The 24,067-nt window shown below is 51.4% G+C and overlaps 1 protein-coding gene across 1 annotated transcript in view; it reads right to left on the bottom strand.

Annotated features, from left to right (window-relative positions):
• MBP (myelin basic protein) overlaps positions 1–24,067 on the bottom strand; it is a gene marked incomplete at its 5' end in the record, with an annotated part of 72,872 nt that overhangs the window by 40,951 nt on the left and 7,854 nt on the right. Inside the window, 2 exons of the mRNA XM_080714508.1 lie at positions 12,880–12,967; positions 21,271–21,419. Of these exons, the coding sequence (XP_080570634.1) occupies positions 12,880–12,967; positions 21,271–21,419 (237 nt within the window). The remainder of the gene's footprint in view (positions 1–12,879; positions 12,968–21,270; positions 21,420–24,067) is intronic.

Raw genomic sequence — 24,067 nt, 5'->3', positions numbered from 1 at the left:
TTTTTTGGTGGTACTGGAGTTCCTGGGAACCCTTTTACCTCCGGGCTACACTCCCAGACCTATTTTTAATGCTTTTTTAAAATTTGGAAACAGGGTCCCTTAAGCCAGTGCGGCTGGCTTCGAACCTGCGCAATCCTTCTGCCTCCGCCTCCCAAGCGCGGGGATTACAAGCGTGCACCACCACGCCCGGCTTATTCTTTATTTTGAATCAGGGTCTCATTGAGTTACAAGGGCCTCATTAAGTAGCTGAGGCTGTCCATGAACTGCGATCCTCCTGTCTCAGCCTCAGAATGCTGGATGACAAGCGTGCCTGGCGCGCCCGGCTCACACGTCTGCTTTGACAGGTGCGCGTGTCTCATTCGCCAAGAACTGAGTTCTAGGATCTTCCACACTCTCTCTCCTTCTCCTTCCCTTCCAGGGCTAAGATTCGTTTGCTAAATAACCAAGTACAAGATTATTTCAGGAAGAAAGAACAATAAACCCAACGAGATTGGCGGGCAGAACCGGCACTACCTGTTTGTATCGGGGAAAAGAGGGCGACGTTCTGCCAACCGCATCGTTCTCAGAAACAACCCAGAACTGGCCAAGGTGGAGAGAAAGCAAAAGGAGAACAAGCTCAGGCGCCTACGGTAAAATGGCAGTGGCCCTGGCTTGAGCACACGCACATGCACGCGCCACGCACACGGCGACGGTTCCAGGTTCCAGGCGCGAGTGGGAGGCCAGCGGGCTTTCCTCCCCTCAGCCAGAGGACCCTCCTCTCAAGTCCACGCCCCAGGGCCCCAAAGACTCCGTGCTCGCCTCCGGGCCACCTCGCCCTGGCCTGGGCATCTGCGGTCGCCGCGTGGAGAGGGAGCTGGAGCGCACACTCGAGTTCTTTTGACTGTCTGCCCTTCTCGCAGCTAAGGCCTAACGCCAAGTTGAACCACGACACTCCTAAAAACAGAGATATCGTTTGCTAAATAATCAAAGAGCGCTTTTACCATGTCACCATGAGAAAGAAAAAAGTTACCCAGAAACTGCAATCTTTCTGTACTTTTCTCTTTTGTGGGATAGGCTTACGATGTAAAAATAACCGCTAGATTTACGATTGGGTGGTTACTTTTTGGGCCTTCTTGGGGACAGTTGCGCGTCTGTGCATAGCACTCACGGTGCCTGGATACCACGGGAACAATGGTGTCCAATGTCCGCACAGCCACGGACGGGCCGCACACAATGTCATTCTTTCAGCAACCACACTTCAGCGTCGAGGAAGTGCCCGCCAGTGCCAGCCCAGTGCCAGCTGGTGTTAGCCCCTGCTGGTCTATAAGGATAAACATAACTTTAAAGCTCTTCGAGTGCAGGGACACTCAGTGAAATCCTCAAAGACCCTCAGGCAATAAAATCGAATTTAGTGATGGAGAGGTGAGGCCATAACCAGATAAAGAGAGTGGGGCCAGGACGGATGTCACTTCCAACGCTGATGCCAGGAAAAGCAGCTTCTGCTGCACTGCTGCACACCTCTGATTTTTAGTCAAGAATACATGCTACTTAGCCAGGTGCAGTGGTGCACGCCCGGAATCCCAGTACTCGAGGGGCTGGGACAGGAGGATCGCGGGTGCAGGGTGCGGGTTCAGTTGCCAGCCTCAGCAACTCAGTGAGGCCCTGTTTCAAGATACAAAATAAAATAAGGCTGGGGTGTTACTCAGAGGTAAAATGTCCCTGGTTTCAACCTCCAGTAACACACACACACATACACACACACACACACACACACACACACACACACTGATGCATACACTTAAAATTATTTTTTGTATTTGGTTAAACATTTTGGGTCAACTTGTCATAACTGAGCCATCAGGCATTTACCATTACCTATAAATGTCATCAGAATGAGAAATAGAAAATAATTCCCCCTTTTTTTCTAGAGGAGGTGCTTTTAAAAGTTTATTTGCAAAAATCCTGATTTAATTGCAGTGTATACTTATAATGATATATTTTTATCTTCCATTGCACAAACCCTGAATAAATTGATAATTTCATAAGGAAATTAACATAAGTAGAAAGTCAATATTTCCATGTTGTGATGATAAATTCCCATGACAGGTCTTCAAAACTGAAGCAAAACTGATTTCCTTCAATCTCATTGTGACATTTCCTGTTTTTATCAGAGAGACATCTGGCATACACCCCTGCACATCTCGGGCTGTCTCCCAGGGATGCTGACCGTGCGGCGACGGGAGGATCTAACCAGGTGATCTGCTGTCTCAGGACCAGGCTGTGTCCTGCTACTCCTCTGTGGCCAGTGGAGAGCTGATGTGGCCTGCAAGGTCCCTCTGGACCTGAATCTCTGCAAACGCCCTTATGCAGGGTATGTGTCAACCACCAGAAGGTGGTTGATTGGGGATAAAGCTTTTAACCCCTGTGGAATCTCCAGGATTTGTGAGGGAGTGAGTCACTGCCCAGTATGAGGCCTGAAGGCCATTAGTTTATCAAAAGCCGTCCAAGCAGATATAGTCTGGTGAGAAGGGGGCAGAGCCTCGGAGCCCACAGGACCGCACTGAGAGAGACAGGGCGTCCTTCGGCTGCGGGGGCTTCTCAGTGCATGTGCAGACTCAAGACGGGAGCATGACGGAGCCACCTGCCAGCTCTGCTCAGTGCCCAGGACCTGCAGATGTACTCTTTTTGTGCTAGGGACATACTACCTCCAACCTACACCCTGGCCCTTTTATTTATTTATTTTTTATTTTGAAAGAGGGTGTCTCTAAGTTGCTGAGCCTGGACCTGAAGCTGGGATCCTCCTGCCTTAGTCTCTCAAGTACTGGGATTACACGTGTGCTGCTGTGCCCGCCTGTCCAGCCTGCCCAGAGGGGGTACTGGGATTACGCGTGTGCCGCTGTGCCCGCCTGTCCAGCCTGCCCCAGAGGGGGTACTGGGATTACGCGTGTGCCGCTGTGCCCGCCTGTCCAGCCTGCCCCAGAGGGGGTACTGGCCCCTTTCCTGACCCACCCCGGCACTGCTGTGGAGGGCTCCCGTCCCTGCAGCGTGGGTTCTCTGATTTCCCCTCCTTGCAATCCTGTTTCTCTCCAGATGCAGCTCCCGGGCCGCCCCTCCCCTGCCGCTGTCCAGATGTGGGCATCTTGCCTGGCTGCTTCACAGGTGCAGACTTGATGGGCCATGTATAGGGCCCCCGCCCCAGCTCTAAACCTCCTTACATATATTGATAAAGTGCATGAATGGCTCTATTTTTGGTTTCTATTTTTAATGGTGCGTTGTAATTATGCATCTTGGTGAGGTTCCAATTCACACAAATGAACACGTACAAGGTCTTGACGTGACCCCTCTGGGGTCCCTGCCTGCCCCGCCCCTCGGCACACAGAACAGCTGGCGGCAGAGACGTCAAGTACGGCCAGGGCGTGCCTGGACTGTTTCCCTTCTCAAGCCTCCCCCTGCCCGCCCCACCTTCCCCAGCCCCTTCCAGAGGCTACGTGTCTCTTCTTTTATGGGAAGCCCCTTCTGCTTCCTATTCTCTCTCGCTTCCACATGTGACAGAAAATATTTGGCCCTCGGCTTCGTGCAACTGACGGATCTCACTGAGCAGAGTCTCTAGTCCCACCCGTTTCCCTGCAAACCACATAATTTTGTTGCTCCCCCTGGCTGGGTAGAGTCCACTGTGCACAGACTCCATTTCCATCATCCACCCATCCGCCGAGCGACACCTCGGTCGGGTCCACACCTTGGCTATTGTGATTGTGGTATCTTTTTACTTTTTAATGGGCCTGGGGATGGAACCCAGGGACACGCTACCTCCGAGTGACACCCCCAGCCCTATTTTTTATTCTTTATTTTGAAATAGGGTCTCACTGAGTTGCAAAGGGCCTCACTAAATAGGTGAGGCTGGCCGAGAACCACGATCCTCCATCTCAGCCTCCCGAATGCTGGGATCACAAGCGTGCGCCATCACGCCCGGCTTGAGCGTGATATCTTGACACACCATGGCTGAGACTGGTTTTTCTGAGCCATGGGACTGTTGTTGACTTGCTTGTTCTAATAATGAGCATCAGCTTGTCCATTAGGAAAGGGACATCGTGTTGCTTGGACAACACTGGGGACGAGACAACAGGAGGTAGGCAGAGACACGGCTCCAGGCCTGTCTAGTCGCTGTGTAAGTAAACGGCCCGTCTGCTGGACGATGCTGATTGCTAATCGATGGGCCAGTCGCGCAGTGCCTGCATGAACCAGGCCTCCGCAGACCTCGAGGGGTGGGTCTGCACCACCACCGACAGGCTTGGGAAATCCAGCAAGGTGAGACTGCTGGCCAGGAGGCCGGGAAGGGGAATGGCCGGCCAGCCACGGGCTGACCAGCGAGTGAGCCCTTCTTTCACAGAGGGCCGCTTCCAGAGTTGCAAAGCTACTATTGCAAATTTAATCTTTTTGTTTCTGTTAAAGAGTGCCGAGTAACAGTGAAGGCGCTGAGATCCCAGCACGTGGGCAGCCCAGGCAAAGACAAAGCTGCCCACACAGCTGTGGCCGGCGAGCCCTGCCCTGAGGGCGCATGGCTTGGAGCAGCTCACAGCACCTGTGAGGACCCGCTGCCCCGAGGGCGCATGGCTTGGAGCAGCTCACAGCACCTGTGAGGACCCGCTGCCCCGAGGGCGCATGGCTTGGAGCAGCTCAGAGCACCTGTAAGGACCCGCTGCGCAGCTGCTCGTGCTCCAGGTGCCTTGCTGTGGATCTGACGCCTGTGTTGCTTACGGCACCAGAGGGCGCAGTTCACTAAAGCGCGTGTTAACTGAACACACAATGCACTCAATCCTGCACATGTCCACGTCTCCTCCACTCGTCTACACCTCCTCCACACGTTCCCGTCGCTGAACCCCCTGCCAGGGCACCGCGGGTGCTGGTATCTGTGTGTGCACGCCACCCAGTTTTATTCAGTGGTAGCCTCCAGAGGCTCCACATTGGAAGAGTCAGAGATGTTGGCCACTGGCTATTCCAGAAAATTCTCAGAGATGGAAGCGGACTGCTGCCGGAGGTGGAGGGAAGGGAGGATGGCCGCTACCGGCCCGCACGTGCGTGCTGCTGTGAGGAGCTCTATGACAGCGGGCGGGTGGTTGGACTACTTTGCAGATACACCAAGACCCATTAGGCAATGCTCTGCAAGTAGCAGCTGCATGGTATAAGTTCCACCTAAGTAAAGCTGTTAAGACGACCAAGGGCGTTTCCACGTCACTGTCTTGTTCCTTCAAACTTCTCAAGAAGGCAGAAAACAAGTCAGTAGAAAAGAGGATATATTCAATCGCATCCTTAAGGCGATGCAGAACCACAGCTAACATTTAATGTTTAACTGCAAGTGCGGGCAAACGGACTAGTGATTCTGCACTGAGTAGACCATGCCAGGGGATAACGTGAGCTACACTCGGGAGGAACCAGACCCACCGATCCCCGAGGACGATCCCGCGCAAGCATCACACTCTGGAAGCCTGGTACTTGATTGGCTGAGACAGGAGGATCGCAGGTTGGGAGCCAGCCTCAGCAGCTTAGAGAGGCCCTGCTTCAGAATAAAAAATTAAGAGGGCTGGGGAGTGTAGCTCAGAGGTAGAATGCCCCTGGGTTCAATCCCAGAACCACCATCAAGAACAGCGGAACAGCTAGAAGTCTGGGAATTTTCTGAAACGTGACTCTAAGCACGGTAGCAGGAAGCAGTGGCTGGTGGATTTTAGGGTGAGGCTCAGGGCGCTCAGCCTGGGCTTCTCCCCTTCCTAGCCCTGGAAGCGCTTTCCTTCCACGCAGGTGTGAGCAGCCCAGCCTTTGCTTCCTGCCCACGGTATTATTTACCAGAGCGCTGTGGCAGCAGCCCGAGTGGAGTTCTGAGGATTTCTGCAAGAGCAGAAACACTGTCAGAGGAAGGGTCTCATGATTCATGACGGGGGAGGCAGTGGAGCCAAGAGGCCCACTGGAAGGAGAGGAGGAGAAAAGTGAAAGCTCCCGACTGAAAGCAGATATTAGCTGGGCGCAGTGTGCACGCCTGCAGATCCAGTACTTGAGAGGCTGAGACAGGAGGACCGCAGGTTGGGAGCCAGCCACAGCAACTTAGGGAGGCCCTGCTTCAAAATAAAAAAAATAAAGAGGGTTGGGGGTATAGCTCCGAGGTAGGATGCCCCTGGGCTCAAACCTCAGTATCACAGAAAAGGACAATTACCAAATCTTTGCACTGTATCTGAGTTTGCTCCCAACCCAAGCCTCTGCATGGCAGGCATTGTAATCTCCATTTACAGATGTAAAAATGAAAGTTCCAGGATTTGAACCCAGGCAAGGGGTGATCTCTGTGATTTATTCTGTTTTTTTGTTTTGTTTTGTTTTTTACAGTCATGCTCACTCTACCCCTGAGAACCATGCCTGGCACAAAGAAATCGCTCCAGTAATATTTACAAAACAGTATACATTTAGTTTTAAAATCATAAAAAAAACTTTGTTCTGGGTAGAAAGAAGGCGATCTCTGTACGTAAGAACAAGATCAAAGGTCCTTCACATCCCAACACAGAAAAGGCTGCCTTTCTTTTCTGTTTCTTTCCAACTCCTGCAAGTTTAGCAGCCACCGTTCTCAGAGGTGGCTCCATGGCTTGGAGGACATGCCTGATTGGTTTGGAAGGAAATTCTTCCCTTTGCAGATGTGCTCAGACTTATTGATTATAGGAAGGAAAAGTGCTACTACAGATCCTGACTTTGTGGGCCATTCTTTCTGGTCACGTGTAGAAGGACTCAGCCTTTGTCACGGTGAACACATGACTATTTTACACTCGCAGGTAAACATGGAATAAAGTAAACCAAACTTATTCAGCAAGACAGGGTCCTGGCTGTCGGAGAGGCAGGAAGCCCAGTCCTTCTGATATACATTTAATTTGGAAACATCTGTGTCTTATCCTTGTGTCAGAAGTGACCAGGATGCAAAAAGTCCACCTCGAGACACGTCCCAATCTCAGTCTCTAAGTCACACCAAGTGGCTTAGACAACACTTGGTGGTGAGCGAGGCGGCGGTCTAACTTGCCTTTTTTCTGTGACAACATGGGCCTGCTGAGACGTCTGCTCTCTATTCTAAAAGCCCATGTTGGCATGGCTTAGGCTGTTAGCCAACCGGCACATGGCTGACAAGAAGTCCCCTGCAGAGTGGGTCTGCGACTGCCTCCGGGGAGGGCTGGGGCCTGGACGCCTGAGAGCAGGTGGGTGTGGGGGGGACACCTGCAGAGGGACCTGGACAAACAACACCCGCTACCTCTGCACTCCACAGAGCGTCTCCAGGCTCGTCCACGTGCAGACAGACTGATTAGGGCATCACACTGGAGACATCACCCTTGACGCCATCCCAGAGAGCCAGTAGGTCAGAATGGTCGTGGAAGCGGCGAGTGGAGAGAGGAGGCCTTCAGTCTGAAGAGTGGGGGGACATGGCCTGTAGCATCGCTGAATTTGAACTTAATGGGGTGTCTGTTTACAAAATGTCGACAGGAACACGTCCTTGGAAGAGGGGAGGCCCTCTTCCTTCAGGTTTCGTGTGGAGACCTGGGGACATCCCATCTCTCCTCTGGCAGGTGGGAAGGAGGCAGGTTGAAATTAGTGTCTCCACTGGAAGTGTGATGGGAGGAGGGGAATTCTCTGGGAAAAATGACCATTTGCTCCAGAAGGGAGCCGCCTCTAGGGTGTCAAGTCCGGGTTCCTGGCCCTCAAGGAAACAGGCAAACCAGGCTCACCGGGGCTCCCGAATCCCCAGGACCAGCCCAGGCTGGGCAGGGGGTGGACTCAGACACACTCAGCAGTACTGCTAGAGGCCGACGGGGTGCTGCTGAGCTGGAGCAGACTCAGCGGGCTTAAAGAACGGAGGCAAGGTGGTGTGTAAGACGGGCCCCAAGGCCCGGGCACCCTGGGCCCAGGCTGGGACACATCCCTCTCCACTGGCCAGTGCCCATCACATCTGCTGTTTGTGCCACTGTGCGCGGTCTGTCCCTCTTTGTTCTAGAGGGCTTCTGGATGCCTATTGTGCTAGCTGACCCGGAGTGACTCTGGGCAGTTGCTGCATGTCCAAGGCCAGGCTCCCCTGGGGTCGGTGCATGGGGGCACCTTCGGGTCCAGGCAACTTTGACTTCCCAGTGGGAGCTCCAGCTGGCCCTGCAGGGCAGTGTGCTCCTAGGAGGTGTGGAGGGAAAGAGCCGCCTTCTCACCTGCATTCCCACCTGCCGCCACCTGCCTGGGACCCTTGGGGCAGGGCTCTGCTGGCCCCAAAGCGCCTAGTGCACACCCTGCTCCCTCCAGGACGCTGCGCCTCCCCGCTCGCCCTCCAGGTGCCGCCGCCTGTGCCAACAGGTACAAGGCGTGGGGACCCCCGTGGTGCCACACATCAGGCACAACTCTCGCTGTAGCTTTGACATTGGGACCTTTGGCTTTTGGGGCTGAAAGAAGCCAGCCAATGAGTCTCTCAGTGACAGTGCGAAGGAGCAGGAGGGGAGCCGTGCCATCTCAGGCAGCCCCAGGGAGCTGGGTAACAGTGGCCCATTGTTGGGAGTCCAGGGTGCCTGCCTCTCCTGCTCCCCATGCGGCACCGCGGCGATGGCCAGCGGCAGCTCTAGAGGGCCAGTGCCTGCTCGCCGCACCCCTGGATCCCACCCAGGCACATGACCTGGACTCTCGATGCGGACACGGTGCAGGTGCGGCAGCACTGGCTTTTATTGAAGTTTATCATAGTAAAGAGCCGCATGAAACGAGATCTGCACTTGCTACAAACTGCCCGGAGGCCATTGATTACCATGACTATTCCTGATAAAAGTCTAACCAGGAAATAAATCTGAGACTTTGTGAAACACACACATCCTTTGAAAATGTGTGTGAAGTTCTCTGATTGTAACCGTCAGGCTCACCGAGCCCTGCCTGGGAATAACAGTGTCCTGTACGTGCACACCTGTTGATGCCTTTGACACTCACAGGTGGCTCTGCCATGATTCCTCCTCACACTCGAGGTGCCAAGACACAAAATGACCCCACAGCTGGAGGGCTGGAGGTTGGAGGGCCGAGGCACCTGCTTTGGAAATAGGGCCATTTCACTGCCCCTGCAGGCGGAGGGAGCTCAGAGCAGGGTGCAGGCCTGAGACCCCCGTGGCAGCACACTGTAGTCTTTCTTAACTTGCTCTGGACTCCGCCATCCACTTATATTTTACTGTCTCCTGGTGTGCCCTCCCTCGGGTTGAAGGTCAGCTCAAACCCTGTGGAATGCAGAGGGACGCGCACAGACAGACACTTCTAGGATGCTTCCTTTCTTCCCTCAGCGTTGAGCACAGCGAATCCCTCTCAGTTGTTCGACCCTGAGACAGAGGCTGTTCTCCTAGTGACCAGTAGGGTTTGGCCTACCATGCACCTGTCTCAGCCAGGAGTGGTGCTGGTACAGTAATCCAGGAAGGTAATATTTAGTGGTTGAGCCATCCCTGCCTGCATACCTGTTGGCTTGAACTTACCTGCGACTAAGGCCAGGGGTGCTCAGCCTTTTAGCACTGACTTTTTTTGTGTGGTACTGGGGATGGAACCCAGGGGCATTCTACCTTCAAGCTACACCCCCAGCCCTATTTTTTTAATTCTTTATTTTGAAACAGGGTCTCACTGAGTTGCAAGAGGATGTCTGTGAACCTTGATCCTCCTGTCTCAGCCTCCCGATAATGGGATTACAAGCATGCTCCACTATGCCTGGCTTTTAGCACTGACTTTTGAGGAGCCCATCCCATCTGGAAAGAGCCAGTCTCTCCTGGAGGACAGTGCTGCCCTCTCCTGGTAGCTCCTGGGCATGGTTGGTGTAAGTAAAAGACAAGACTGGTGCACCTCTGTCCTCATAGCCCAGGGGCAGGGCTCTGGAGGGAGCCTGGTGGGACCCTCTGTCTCCCTTCCTGAGTGCACTTCAAATGACAAGAACAGCTTGTGGTTTAAACAGAACTCAAAACTGGCCTACTGCAAAATAACCTGGCTTCCCCGGCAGGCGGGCAGCAGGTGGTTCCCTAGCTCCCCCGCTTGCAATATTTCCTTCCTCCTGGTGCAACAGGCAAACCATTCTGGGGCACGACCGCAACACCGTCAGAGAAGAACAGAGAGGCTGAAAGCGGAACTCTGCTCTGTCACTTGCTGAGATCTGAAACGCTCCTTCAGTGGGGTTTTACCAGGACGTACAAGTCTACAAGACCCTGCACGTACAACGCTGACCGCGGCGTGCACGCTGCTGACCCTGTACGTACGTTACTAAGTACGGCCTGCTCTGGCCTTTGCAAAGACACAGGAAGTTTGCCTGACTTGAGTTGGCCCTTGTGCCCTTGAAGCTCCAGGTCTGAATCACACTTCCCGTGTCTGTGAGGACTCAGGCTCTGCCACAAACGCATTTTCAGCCCTCTGGTCTGGCCCTCAACTGGGGAGGCCGTCAGCTGCTGAAACTCTGATTTCTTCTGCCCTTCGCTGAGATCTGGGGCTGGGGGCTCAGCAGTAATTTGTTAGCTAAGAGACGGCAGCTTTCTCTGCATCCTCACACCGCTGGCCCATTCTCCTGACGAGAGCCCAGGATGACCAAGCACCAGGAGCTTGATGACCCAAAGCCTTCGTGGCGACCACGCTGTGTGGCCGATGACTCACAGCATTTGAAAAGGTCCGGCTTCTGAGCTTCTGTCTAGTCCAGAACAAACCGTGCAGAGTGGGCGGAGCAGCTGCTCAGCCCTGGACCAACACTGGCCCCACATATTATAGACTAACAGTTCTCATAAGCTCCTCCCAGATTATATGGCCAAGACGAGTGGCCAATCTAAGCTTGGCTTTTCCTGCCCACTTTGCACTTTGAGCCTGGAGTTTCCCCAGCTCCCAGAGAAAGGCTGAGAAGGGAAGATCACTAAGTTCAAAAGTAGAAACCCAGTAGCCCCCCAGCCTCCTGGGGTGCACCCTTCAGGACTACTGAGCAGATCACTACGGGTGCACGAGGACTCGCAGGCTCCAGTTCATGGTCTGGAGACCCAAGGACATGTGTCGGCTGCAGACCGCTCATGCTGGCCTGTGCCCGAGCTGGCCTTAAACCTCAGCCGGCACAGGTCACCATGGGCTGCAGCGTGGCTGCGGGAGCGGCCTTCCACAGACAGACGGGAGCATCTCACTGCCCGGCCGGAGCCTCGCACGCAGCAGCAGCACCGGCTTGCCCTTGTTCTCTTCAGATATGCTGATCTGCGTCTGCAGAGACACCCCAGGGCTCTGCATTCCTGCTGGCTTTTGCTCTCATCTCTAGACAGAATTCTCCACACTGAGCATTTACTTGGAAAGAGTAAGGGGGCCTGTCTGTGAAAGGTATTTTCAGTAATTACAGAGGCTCCATAATTCAAGGAAGTGGGTCCTTATAGAGGCCTTTTATGATATATGGTACAAATATTCCATATGAATGGTGTGTGTGTGTGTGTGTGTGTGTGTGTGTGTGTGTGTGTGTAGGTAACAGCAGAGTTATTGCCACTGTTAAAAATAATCTGAGAAGCCACTTATTAATAAAGAGGAAGCTGGGTATGGTGGTGCACACTTGTAATCTCAGTACTTGGGAAGCCGAGAATCACAGGTCAGCTACTTAGTGAGGCCCTCTGCAACTTACTGAGACCCCATCTAAAATAAAGGATAAAAAAATAGGGCTGGAGGTATAGCTCAGAGGTAGAATGCCCCGGCTTAAGTTCCCAGTACTGAAAAATAAAAATAAAAAAAAAGAGAGGAAGGTGGGTGTGTTGGCGCACTCCTGTAATCCCAGTATTTGAGAGGCTGAGACAGGAGGATCACAGGTTCCAGGCCAGCCTCAGCTACTCAATGAGCCCTTCCCAACTCAGCAGTTTAGTAAGACCCTGCTCAAAACAAACAAAGAGAGCCAGGTGTGGTGGCGCCCTCCCGTAAGCCAATACTGGGGAAGCTGAGAGAGGTTCGAGGGCGGCCTCAGCAAATGTTGAGGCTCTCAGCCACCTAGCAAGACCCTGTTTCAAATTAAAAATAAAATAGGGCTGGGGGTGTAGCTCAGAAGTCGAATACCCCTAGCACCACACACAAAAATAAAATAAAATAAGGCTAGGGGGCGTAGTTCAGAGGCAGAACACCCTTGGATTCTGTCCCCAGTACCATAGCAGTAGTAGTAGTAGTGGTAGTAATAATGCTTACTTAAAAACTGAAACCTAAAATTGAATATGTTCATATTGCTTTTCTTTTTGTGCCTCCATTATTTCTGTCTGTACTTAGAATGTATAACAAAGGGGTCATTTAGAGAGAATTATCAACTTTGCAGGTGGATCGACTCTTGGCAGCATGGACTCCGACACCGCATTCCTCCCTGTGAAGTCCCAGGTGCACCGTGGCTCCCAGGCACCCACGCCACAGCCTCCTACCCTTTCCTCCGCCACTAAGAGTGAAAACCCCACTACCTAGAGGTGGCAGACCATGCCCCATAACTGTGCCCTGCAGAGGCGGGCGCGAAGCCTCCCTGCGGGCGGCAATCCCACCTCCTCCTGGGCTGTTTTTACGGGTGCGCTTAGGTTTCTCTGATGCCCACACATGAATGGACGAAGGGAGACTGTGGACAAGACCACACAGAATGGGGAGCCGGGGAGTCCTGGGGGTGTGTCGTGTGTCACAGAGGGCGAGCAAAACAGAGAGAGAATGGCGTGAAGGGCTACGCACGGTCGGCGCGGTCACGGCGGAAGAGGGACCGTGGGAGGGAGGCGAGGGGCGTGTTCTGCCTCTCTCTGTGGCCTCTGTTTTTAAGAATAAGAGCACACCTGTGGATTGCCCACGCGTTAAAAAACCAAAAGCTTCCGCGGTGAGGATGCGCGCTCTCACCATCACCAGGCGGATGGCGTCCGGGCCCACGCTACTCACCGAACACCTCGTTGTCCTCCGAGGCTGGCTGTGGGAGCTCGCTGAGGGGTCTCTTTCTTTCCGGCTCTCCTCTGCTGGCTTCACCGTTCTGGTTCAAAAACAAAACCCTTTCTTAAGATACAGTATTTTAGCAATAAAACACATATACTGCATTTTCCTCTGTACACACGTGTGTGTGTGTGTGGTACTGGGGATGGAACCCAGGGGCATTCTACCTCCTAGCTACACCCCCAGCCCTATTTTTCTTCTTTATTTTATTTATTTAATATTTTTCAGTACTGGGATAGAACCCAGGGGCATTCTACTTCTAAGCTACAGCCCCAGCCCTATTTTTATTCTGTCTTTATTTAATATTTTGCAGTACTTGGATAGAACCCGAAAAATATTATACTTCTGAGCTACACCCCTAACCCTATTTTTTATTCTTTATTTTATTTTACTTATTTTGCAGTACTGGGAATGGAACCCAGGGGCATTCTACCTCCAAGCTATACCCCAGCCCTATGTTTTTAATTCTTTATTTCGAAACAGGGTCTCATTGAGTTGCAAAGGACCTCACTAAGTAGCTGAGGCTGTCCACAAACGGCGATCCTCCTGTCTCAGCCTCCAGAATGCTGGGACTACAAGCGTGTGCCGACATGCCGGGCTGTACACATTTTTAAATCAGACAACTACTCTCCCAGCTGTCTCCAAGCAGGGGGTGGAGCTTTAGCTCAGGGTGGTTCCTCAGAGGAGTATGAATCCTGCTTGTCTTTTCCACCTCGGCGCCCGGGTGTCTCTTGATCCCATTGAATATTTTCAGACAAAAGAAATTAGGAACCAGTCACGGACACCCTCACGGTGTCCCAGAGGGCGCCCTGTGTCTGTTTTGGACTGTAAGCAGCACTGTGAGGTGGGCTGGACACAGGCCTCACTCCCTCCAATCCCACTGAGCTCACTGGAAACCAATCAGGACTTTGACCAGGAACAGAAAAAGGTACAGATCTCCAGGGCGCCCGCGTACCAGAGAGGGGCGGGGACTGCAGCTGCGGGAGGGCGGGCTGCCCTGGCTGGGTGCCCTCGAGGAAGCTGAGTCCCTCGCCTCTCTCTGGGTCTCCTGTCCTCTGTGTGAGCTCTATGTCTGAGTTTCCAGTTTTTTGTGTGTAGTTTAATCACGCGTGTACAGAGCAGAGTTCTACCTCTTTATAGTTATATAATCGACTTCTCCAAATGGGTCAACTGGCATGCTTGCACACAAAATCAACCTCACAGCAGCCCAGTGGGGCCAGCCCCACCTCCTGCGCCCCCTCGGCCTCCCGGCCCCACTTCTAGGCCCGAGCATCAGCGCTGGCAGCTCCTGGAGACCCCTGAACTGCTTCTGTGTGCAACTAAGCCATTGCACATGCCTTTCTCCTTCCTACCCCGGGGACTGAGTATCATGTGCACCAGCCCCCTCAACTCCCCAGTAGCCCCCAGATTGCGGCCCCTGTCTGCACTGATTTGTGTCCCGAAAAGGTGCGTCTGAAACTCGACCACTGGTGTCTGCGCGTGGGGCCTTATTTGGAGATAAGGTCTTGAGAGGTGTCATCAAGTCAAGACAGGCATGGTGAGAAGGTGGCCCTACTCCAGCTACTAGCTTTTGTATAAGCAGAAGGAGTTTGGACCTCTACCCTGGAGAGTGTGCAGAAGGAGAGGAGGCAGGAGAGACGTGACCCCGACGGCAGAGGCGCTGAGGACTGCAGGAGCCTCCAGGGCTGGAGCGGGGCCTGGGCGGCCTCCCTCCCAACCTCTGGGATCAGCCCCACGACACTGAGACACCGAGGGGAGCTGTTATCAAGTGTCCAGCTCCTGTTGTGCTGCAGAAGCCATGGGCATTCCCCGACCCCACAGCAGCCAGACATGCCGGCCTGAGCGCACACGGCGACAGGGGCCGAGAAGGAAGGGGAAGTTCTGGGCGCTGAGGAATTTCCAGCCTCCTAATCCAGCCTCAACCAACCATCAGCCTTGTTTTCCATGTGAGTAAAAGATGGAGAAGCCACTTCCCTTGGCCTTGATGTCTAGACTTCAGGGTGCCGTGGGCCCTGAGCTAGGCCCTGGGTGGCAGCTGGAAGAGGGAGCCTGGAATCTCACACAGTCACTTCCTTTGCCCCCAGGGAGAGCGGCACACTTAGTCCTTCGTGGGAAACTAGCTTGGAGCAAAGGAGAAGACTGAACCAGGCTCGGCTACGGCAGCGCCCAGCCACACACTCACTTTGGAGGGACACAGCTAACGTTTGCAGATCTCCTACTCAATCTTGTGATCTGTACCAACCACACGCGTGTACCTATGCACCCATATATGTATCCACACGTACCACACCCATGCACACGTGCAAACAAATTGTAGGTGGAAATATGCTTGGTGCATAGTTTAATTATGAGTGTAGAGGGCAGATAGAGTTCTGCTTCTTTATAGGAAGGTAAACTCTGTGACCTCACCTTTTTAGAAGATGAATGGTCTGCAGATGGCCCAGAGGATGATTCTGCACGCTATAGAAAACCCTGACAGGTAATATAAAAGGCACTAGGGGAGGAAAACATGTGGTGATCACGTTGCAAAACCCTCAGTTTATTTCTAAAGTTCTGATTCAGACTTGAAAACACTTAACAGGAAAGATGTTGAAACGCGTCACACACTGACACTTAGCAAAACCGGCTGTGTGTTAGATTCTGAGTCATGGCCACCATGGGCTGCTTTAGAAGGAAAATATCTGCCATAACTGACTTGGGGCATTTTGCAATACCTTAAAGCCTAAAAAGCCCCATGAGTTCATGAGAAATTGATTCCCAGACAGACCTGACTCCTCGCCTGGGTCCAGAGCAGGACACCCTGTGCCATGCTCACCCCAACTTGTCTCTGTCTCCTGTATAAGATCCCAGAGGAGGGCCAGGATGGTTGTCAGAGACAGTCTCTTAAAGGCCAGAAGACCTAAGTGGAGATACATAGGCAGATGTTTCAGTTTACCTGTAACCAGATTCCTAGACCGACTTTAGACCGTCCACACGTCTTTGGCAATACCGCTCTGAATGAGAACACATTGTGGGCATTTAGAAAGAATTTGGTGGGGGAAGTAAACATGGAGGCGCATGAAAAGATGCGGTGAGCCAGGCGTGGTGGCGCACACTTGTAATCCCAGTTCTTGGGAGGCTGAGGCAGGAGGATCACAGGCTTGTAGCCAGCCTCAGCTACTTAGTGAGGCCCTCTGCACCTTAGTGAGAATCTGTTTCCAAATAAAAGAACACAAAATAGAGCTGGGGTGGAGCTTGGAGGTAGAATGCCCCTGGGTTCCATACCCAGCATCACCAAGTGTGTGTGTGTGTGTGTGTGTGTGTGTGCATACAAGTGTGTGTGTGTGTAGTAGTGGCAGGTCTCATCTTGCTTTTCTCCTTCCTCTCTCTGGATTCGGGATGGATGAAGGAGGTGGCTCCTCGGGAGCAGGAAGCAGCACTCCTGGACTGCCTCCTCTGGGAGGATCGCCCCAGTGCAGGAACACCATTCCTCACCTGGGTGGTGCCGTGCCTTGGGTTTACAGGGCTGTGCCTGGAGGAGGGCAGCTGCAGCCAAAGGGCACACTCTCTCCCCTGCACCCCGGCTCCTGGCCCTGCTCGGGACTCCAAGCTGGGAGCTCTGGCTTCAGCTCAGCCCAGGGCAGCCATGTTGTCCTGCCTCAGCACACTCCACCCAGCACCTTCAGGAAATAAGGCTCCCTGCACTCTGCGGAAGACCGGGGAGTGTCACCGGGTTCCCGGTTGAAGCAGTCAGTCCTGGTCCCCAGCCCAGGCCTCATGCAGGCAGAGAGGCCAGCTCCCCAGTGGCTGGTGTGGGTGATCCCAGGTCTTATGGAGAAAGGGTGAAGGCTGTTTAACTGAGGAGATGTCCCTGAGGAGAGCCACCCCAAAGACTCTAGGCTTGAAGGATGCTGAGCTGCTGCACCCTGGGGCTGCCGTGGGCTCCTGGAAGGCCGCCCGCCGCCACCCAGTAGGGCGGGGCGTGCAGTCCACATCCACATCCATGGCAAACCGGCTTAGAATGTAGGAGGGCACTCAGGATGGAGACCAGCACGCGAACAGACCAGTCTTTACTCAGGAACGCCCATTTGGGGGCCTGTGGCTTCCCCAACCGTCTCTTCTTAAGAAGCCAAGCATCCCCTTTGCACTCAGAAGGCATCCATCCCAGAGTGGGCCAGCCGTGCACACACGCAGTTTACATCTCTGCGGCACCTCCAAGAGCTCGCTGCACCAAATCAGACAAAGGCGCCACCTGTCCTTCCTGCAGGGCCCGCGCCCATCTCTCCCATCCCCGGCGGGTGTTTACCGGATGGAACCCCGCCTGCACCTTTCAGTATTTCAAATCTGGTGTTAAACGGGGGCTGAAATGCTTAAGGAATTGATGTGTCAGCATAGGAAGAGCTGTGTGTGTGCGTGTGTGTGTGCGCGCGCACGAGGGTGTTAACAGAACTAGTTCTAGTAATTTTGCATTTATTGCTTGGCCCTTTTCATTTGTTTCTTTAAAAGAAGCTCAAGCAGCTCTTATTCTTGTTCCAAACTGGGTTTGGATAAGTAACACAAGACACGAGCCAAACATCAGCAGCCTTTCAAGTCAAAGTAAAGAATATGAAGACCGATAAATACCAGAATCACACAGACCAGCTCTGCTCACAGGCTCCGCCCTTTCTGCGAGCAGACCAGGAGGGGGCCTGATGGAAGGGCCATCCTCGGGCTGTCCTGTCCAGGCCAGAGCCCCGGCAGTGCAGGCAGTGGGAAGGACAGCTCTTTCCTGGGGCTGGGCCTCTCCTGTTCCCCAAGGGATTAGGGCCAGGAGAGGAGGAGGGCCAGCAGCCGTGCTGGCCTTTACCCACCAGACTCAAGTGGCACCTCTAGACATGACAATCGGAAATGTCCCCAGGAACCAGGACTCAGGCTCTTTACTCTTGGTAAAGAGCCGCAGGTCTACAAAGAGACCACGAGGGGCCGAAAACTACCAAGTCATTTTCTAGTACACCTGGTAATATGTTATTCATGAAAATATGTAAATCACCCAAACTCAAATTTAAAGAGTTTTAGAGCCGAGACAACACAGCATGGGTCAGAGGTTGTCAAAGGTGAGAAGAAGTCACTTTCGTTATTGAATCCAGGCTGCCCAGGAAAGATTCTAGGATAGAATGCCAGAGCAGGAGCCATAGAGATCCTGGGTAAATGGGGCCTGCTCAAAATAAAAAATCATTTTCTGCCCATGATACCATGAAGAAAGTGAAAAGGAAACCCAGAGAACAGGAAAAAATATGTGAAACTCATATCTCTGACAAGGGCCACGCGTGCAGAGTATATAAAGAACCCCTACAATCCAACAACAGATAGATTAAACCTTAAGAAACGGACAAAGTGCTTTCATAAAAAATCAGAAAGATCCCAAATAGACAGCCGAATGATGCATCTCAAGGCCCTAGACAAACAAAAACCAATTCCAAAACCAGGAGAAGGAAGGAAATAATTAAGATCAGAGCCAAAATGAAAGAAATAGAGGATAAAAGTACCACACACGGGATCAAGGAGACAAAGAACTGGTTCTTTGAGAACAAATAAAGAAGACTGATGACCCTGGGCAAACAAAGCAAAAGAAAGAGGAGACCCAATCAATAAAGTCACAGAGGAAAAGGGGCTATCACTATAGACAGCTGTAGGAACTTAGAGGGTCATGAGGGACAATTTTGAAAACTTATACTCTGACAAATTGAAAAATAAAAAAGATGGGCAAAGGATGTGGAGACATTTTCTTAAAGAATATATACCAGTAGTCTACAGTCACGTGAAAAGATGTCCAGCATCGTTATCAAGGACATGCAAACCGAAACGGTGAGACACTACTTCCTACACACCAGGCCGGCAATAGGCAAAAAGATGGAGAGCAGCTGCTGGTGAGGATGCGGTGGAACTGGCGCCGTCTGCCATGGCGAGGGGCCGTGGAAGACGGCCTGGAGTTCCTCAAGAAGCTAAGCCTGCTGTTACCCTCTGACTCAGCACCCTATTTCCAGGTCTATACCCCGGAGGAATGAAAACGCACACAAAAGCTTGGATATAAATGCTCACAGTGGCATTGCTCAAAACAACCCAAAGGCAGAATCAACCACTGCCCAGCAACTAATGACCAGATAACTTAAATCCCGGGGTTCCTACAAAGGTAGGTCTTCAGCGATTAAGAGATGAAGCGCGGCATGCCTCGACGCTGTGGACCTTGAGAACAAAACCAGGCAGGAAGCGCCACGCAGCTGCCCCCACTCCCGTGAAGCGCCTGTAGTAGGGAAATCTAGAGACAGAAATTGGAGGTAGCTGAGTAGCCCAAGGGTACAGATGTGCTGTGAGGAGAGTCTGCATTTTAAACTGGGCCCTTGTCAGCAGGACACGGTGGCGCACGCTTGTAATCCCCGTGCTTGGGAGGCTGAGACAGGAGGATCGCGCAGGTTCAAAGCCAGCCTCAGCTACTTAGTGAGGCTCTCAGCAATTTAGTGAGACCTTGTTTCCAAATAAAATATAAACTAGGTCTGGGAGTATAGCCCATCCTCAGTAAAACACACACACACACACACACACACACATACACACACACACACACAGTAAAATAAAATGGGCCCTTGTGATGGCTGCAGATATTCATGAATAGGTTGAAAACACTGCATTGTACCCTTTAAAAGGATTATGTTTATAGTATCTGTCTTACATCATAGTTGAGCTGCGGAAAGAAAGAAAGAAAGAAAGAAAGAAAGAAAGAAGGAAAGAAAGAAAGAAAATAGCTCTGGGGATGTGGCCCGGTGGCTGTTAGCCAAGCGTGCATGGTGGTGCACACCTGTAAGTCCAGGGCTTCGGAGGCTGAGATAGGAGGATCACAGGTTCATGGCCAGCCTCAGCAATTTAAGTGAGGCCCTTTGTGACTTAATGAGACCCTGTTTCAAAAAAAAAAAAAAAAAAAAAAAAACCAAAATAGGGCTGGGAGGTGTAGCTCAGAGGTAGAGCACTTCTGGATTCAATCTATAGTACCACAAAGTGAATAAGTAAATAGGCAGCAGGGAAGTTGGACTCTGTGCAGGCAGCACCACGAAGCCATCTTCCTATAGAAAACCCTGCTTAGCAAGTGCCCCCTCCCTTTTTTTCCATACTGGGGATGGAACCCAGTACCTCCGAGCTCCACCCCCAGCCCTAATTTTTATCCTTTATTTTGAAACAGGGTCTCACTAAGTTACGGAGGGCCTCACTAAGTAGCTGAGGCTGTGATCCTCCTGTCTCAGCCTCCCAAGTACTGGCAAGTGGCCCTTTTGAATACTTAGTTTTGTGCTTTGAAGTGTAGTTAAGATTATAGTGTTCTTCAAATAGTGAATACAAAGACGTGATCTCAGGATTTTCTAAACATTGGCTTTTAGAAGCCACACCAAAGTAAATACAGCCTAGCGTAGTGAAACTGCTTATCAAGGTCTGTTATGCAACTGGACGCACGGGCTTCTATTTTGGGAACCCAGCTAGCTACCTTGCCATTACTCCTGGGTGCTCCTGCTATTTCGGCCAGCTAAGTGGACGAGGGGGATGGTCATCCCAGGAAGCGGCAGGAGGGAGACCCACTGGGTCTCCAGAGCTCTTTCACTTGAAGAGTCTGATAGTTGAGTGAATTTCAAGTTTGATTAAAGTGCACTTTAAGCTAATCCATGGCAGGGCATTTGTTCAGCTCAAAAATATTCTACAGTATTGAAAACAAAATAAGGCGACTAACTTCTCTGATCATATTTTGAAGGTGAATATATCTCCTTTAGTTTGTGTGTGCTTGTGCGTGCGTGGGTGCGTGCGTGCGTTATTCAGGATCGAACTCTGGGGCAACTACCTCTGAACTACAACCTCCAGCCTTATTTTATTTTTTATTTTTGAAACAGGGTCTCATCAAGTTACAGAGAGCCTCATTAAGTTGCTGAGGCTGGCCACTAACCTGTGATCCACCTGTCTCAGCCTCCCAAGTATTGAGATTATGGGCTACATTTCTTTTAGTTTTATATGGTAAAATGCTTCCTACTTAATTTCCCTAAAATATTCCTCTGTGCTTCTTTATAAATATAAATAAATAAATAGGCAGGCTGGGGTGTAGCTTGGAGGTAGAATGCTTCTGAGTTCAATTGCTAGTACACACACACACACACACACACACACACACACACACGCATGCATGCAAACACACATACACATACATCTTTGCTCAAAAAAGAAATCTTAATGAGTCAGAGTACAGACATTTTTCTGAATTACAGGTTTGGCTCTGCCAATCTTTGTAACCTCTTTAGTGTCGTCTCCAGGGGGCTTTCTGTCTCTGAGGACATCAGGATTATGGAATGATCTCACTTGTGCAAAGCCCTCAGCTAGCCCGGCCAATGTGGGCACCGTCACTATTTGCTGTGACTCATCTTCTGAGTAGTTCCCATGGGCAGGCCTTTGGATGGGTGGAAGAAACAGAGAGGGAGGGGACAGAGATCTACTCTGCTCCCGCTGCCCTGAAGGACCAAAGGCGGGCTGTGGGATGAAACTGGCGCTTACTATCTTTGTAGATCTTTCTTCCTGGCCAGGCCTGGGGTCCCGTGATCAGAGCAGCCTCAGGACTGCAAGCCAGCCTGCTCCAACTTGCTCTACAAGTGCAGAGACACCAGGCTGCTGCTTGCTTCTACGCATCCAATAGCAAAATGAGTCACCCAGTTTTATGGAGGCACAGAATGGGTCTTGAGAACCTCAGGCAGGCAGCTGCAGCGGGTGCCAGTCATCGAGGTCACGGAGCCCGCTCCTCACCTCGCCAGCTATGAGCGTGGTATTCTCTGCAGAAGCGCGTTCAAGAGGAATCGTGTTTTTCAGGCAACAGATTTTCTTTTGTTTCATACGTGATATTAAAATCAAGTCAGAATATGGCTGTGAGATGATACAAGTTATAAGCAGGTCTGATGATGAAATCAAGTTGGAATACAGGTTATGAAAATATTTTCAAGAACCTCTTTATGGAGTATTCAACTCATTCTGCTAGATGATACGACAACCTGGCAATTTAGGAAAAATGGAGATCAAAGGTTTTCCTGAGTTATTCATAAACAATACTTTTAAGCACTAAAGAAATTGTGGCTTAAAAAAACCACACTCGCATTTGGGAGGCTGAGACATGAGGATCGCACAGGTTCGAAGCTGGCGTCAGCAACTTAGTGAGACCCTGTTTCCAAATAAAGTATAAAACAGGACTGGGAGTATAGCCCAGAGGTAGGAAAGCCTCTGGGTTCCACCCCCAGTACCACACACACACACACACACACACACACACACACACACACACACACACCACTCAATCTCCTAGTTTAACCCACATTATATGCTCAAAAACAAAACATAAAAGATTAGTTTTCTTCTAAATATCAAGGAGTTGGCAAGAAAGATATGGGCTCTACTGATAACTGATCCTAACTAAACTGAGTAAGTCGTTTGTATTCCAATGATGATATGAAAAGAACTCATTTAAATGATTTTTTCTATGATGGTGGGGCTTGAACCCAGGGACACTCCACCCCTGAGCAACATCAGCAGCCTTTTCATTTTGAGACAGGGTCTCATCAGGTCGCTGAGGCTGGCCTGGGCTGTGATCCCCGCATCAGCCTCCTGACCTCACTAAGGAGCCACGCTTCACAAACGGCCCATTGAAGAAACGCACTCCTGCACATTCCCTGAATAGCACATCGTGCTTCGTTTGAAACGCATTGCAGTGGCCCCTTTAAAAACATTAAAATTGAAGCCGGGCGTGGTGGGCACACGTGTCATCCCAGCATTCGGGAGGCTGAGACTGGAGGATCACAGTTCACGGACAGCCTCAGCTACTTAGCGAGGCCCTCTGCAACTCCACGAGACCCGGTTTACAAAATAAAGAATAAATATAGGACAGGGGGTGTAGCTGGGAGGTCGAATGCCCCGGGGTTCCATCCCCAGACCCGCTCCCCCCAAAAAAAAACATTAAAATTGCCACAAATAATGAATAGCCTTCCCATTTTTTCAATTTATTTGAAAAATATAAAAATTAATTCTTTAAATAAATTGCTATATAGCCTTTTACTAATGCAATAGAAAAAAAAAAAAACAACAAACACACATGGCTGGGGTACAAATCACAACCAGAACTGTAGCCATCGCAAACAAAAAGTGCTCACACTGTTTTAGGAAGAATGACCACAGGACACTGGATGGATGAATGCGGCCCTCCCGGGATCCGCTGAGTAGGTGCGAGAGGCACCTGGCCTCCTGCAGGGCTAAAGGAGACGACATATTTGAATCCACTCAGGGCTGGGCCACCAAGCACATGCCTTACAGAAGAGGTAAATTCCTATCAACACATTAAAAAAATAATTTAATCTTAGCCTTTACTTTCACTCTCTAGACACTGGTGTTTTGCTAGATGCCTGGGTGCAGTTATGAACTAGATGAGGGGATGGACGTCCAGGAATAAAGCCTGGGCAGCAGCCTCCATCACCACGGGCCTCCATCACCACGGGCCTCCATCACCACGACCCTCCATCACCACGGGCCTCCATCACCACGGGCCTCCATCACCACGACCCTCCATCACCACGGGCCTTCCATCACCATGGGCCTCCATCACCACGACCCTCCATCACCACGACCCTCCATTACCACAGGCCTCCATCACCACGATCCTCCATCACCACGACCCTCCATCACCATGGGCCTCCATCACCACGACCCTCCATCACCACGCCCTTCACCAACCTGCTTGGTGATGTGGGGCTTACGCTCCAGTGTGGCTTAGAGGCATTAGATAACAAGGGAACTTTCCAAGTAGCAAAGGCTGAGAAACATCATAATGAGCTTCCTCTATAATGACTCCTTATTTAAATTTGAGAGCCAGGCATGGTGGCACATGCTTGTAAGACTGATATTTGGGAGGCTGAGACAGGAGGATCTCAGTTAGTGGACAGCCTCAGCTACTAAGTGAGGCCCTTTGAAACTCAGTGAGACCCTGTTTAAAAATAAAGAATAAAAAATAGGGCTGGGGGTGTAGCTTGAAAGTAGAATGCCCTTGGGTTCCATCCCCAGTACCAAAAAAAGAAAAAAAAAAAAAGAAAAAAAGAAAAAGCGTGGCAATTACCTTAAGGCAGGC

Source organism: Muscardinus avellanarius, assembly GCF_963383645.1.
Source record: "Muscardinus avellanarius genome assembly, chromosome: 17".
Lineage (NCBI taxonomy): Eukaryota > Metazoa > Chordata > Mammalia > Rodentia > Gliridae > Muscardinus > Muscardinus avellanarius.
The sequence above is the reverse complement of the archived record's forward strand: the minus strand, read 5'-3'. Positions and strand labels throughout refer to the sequence as shown.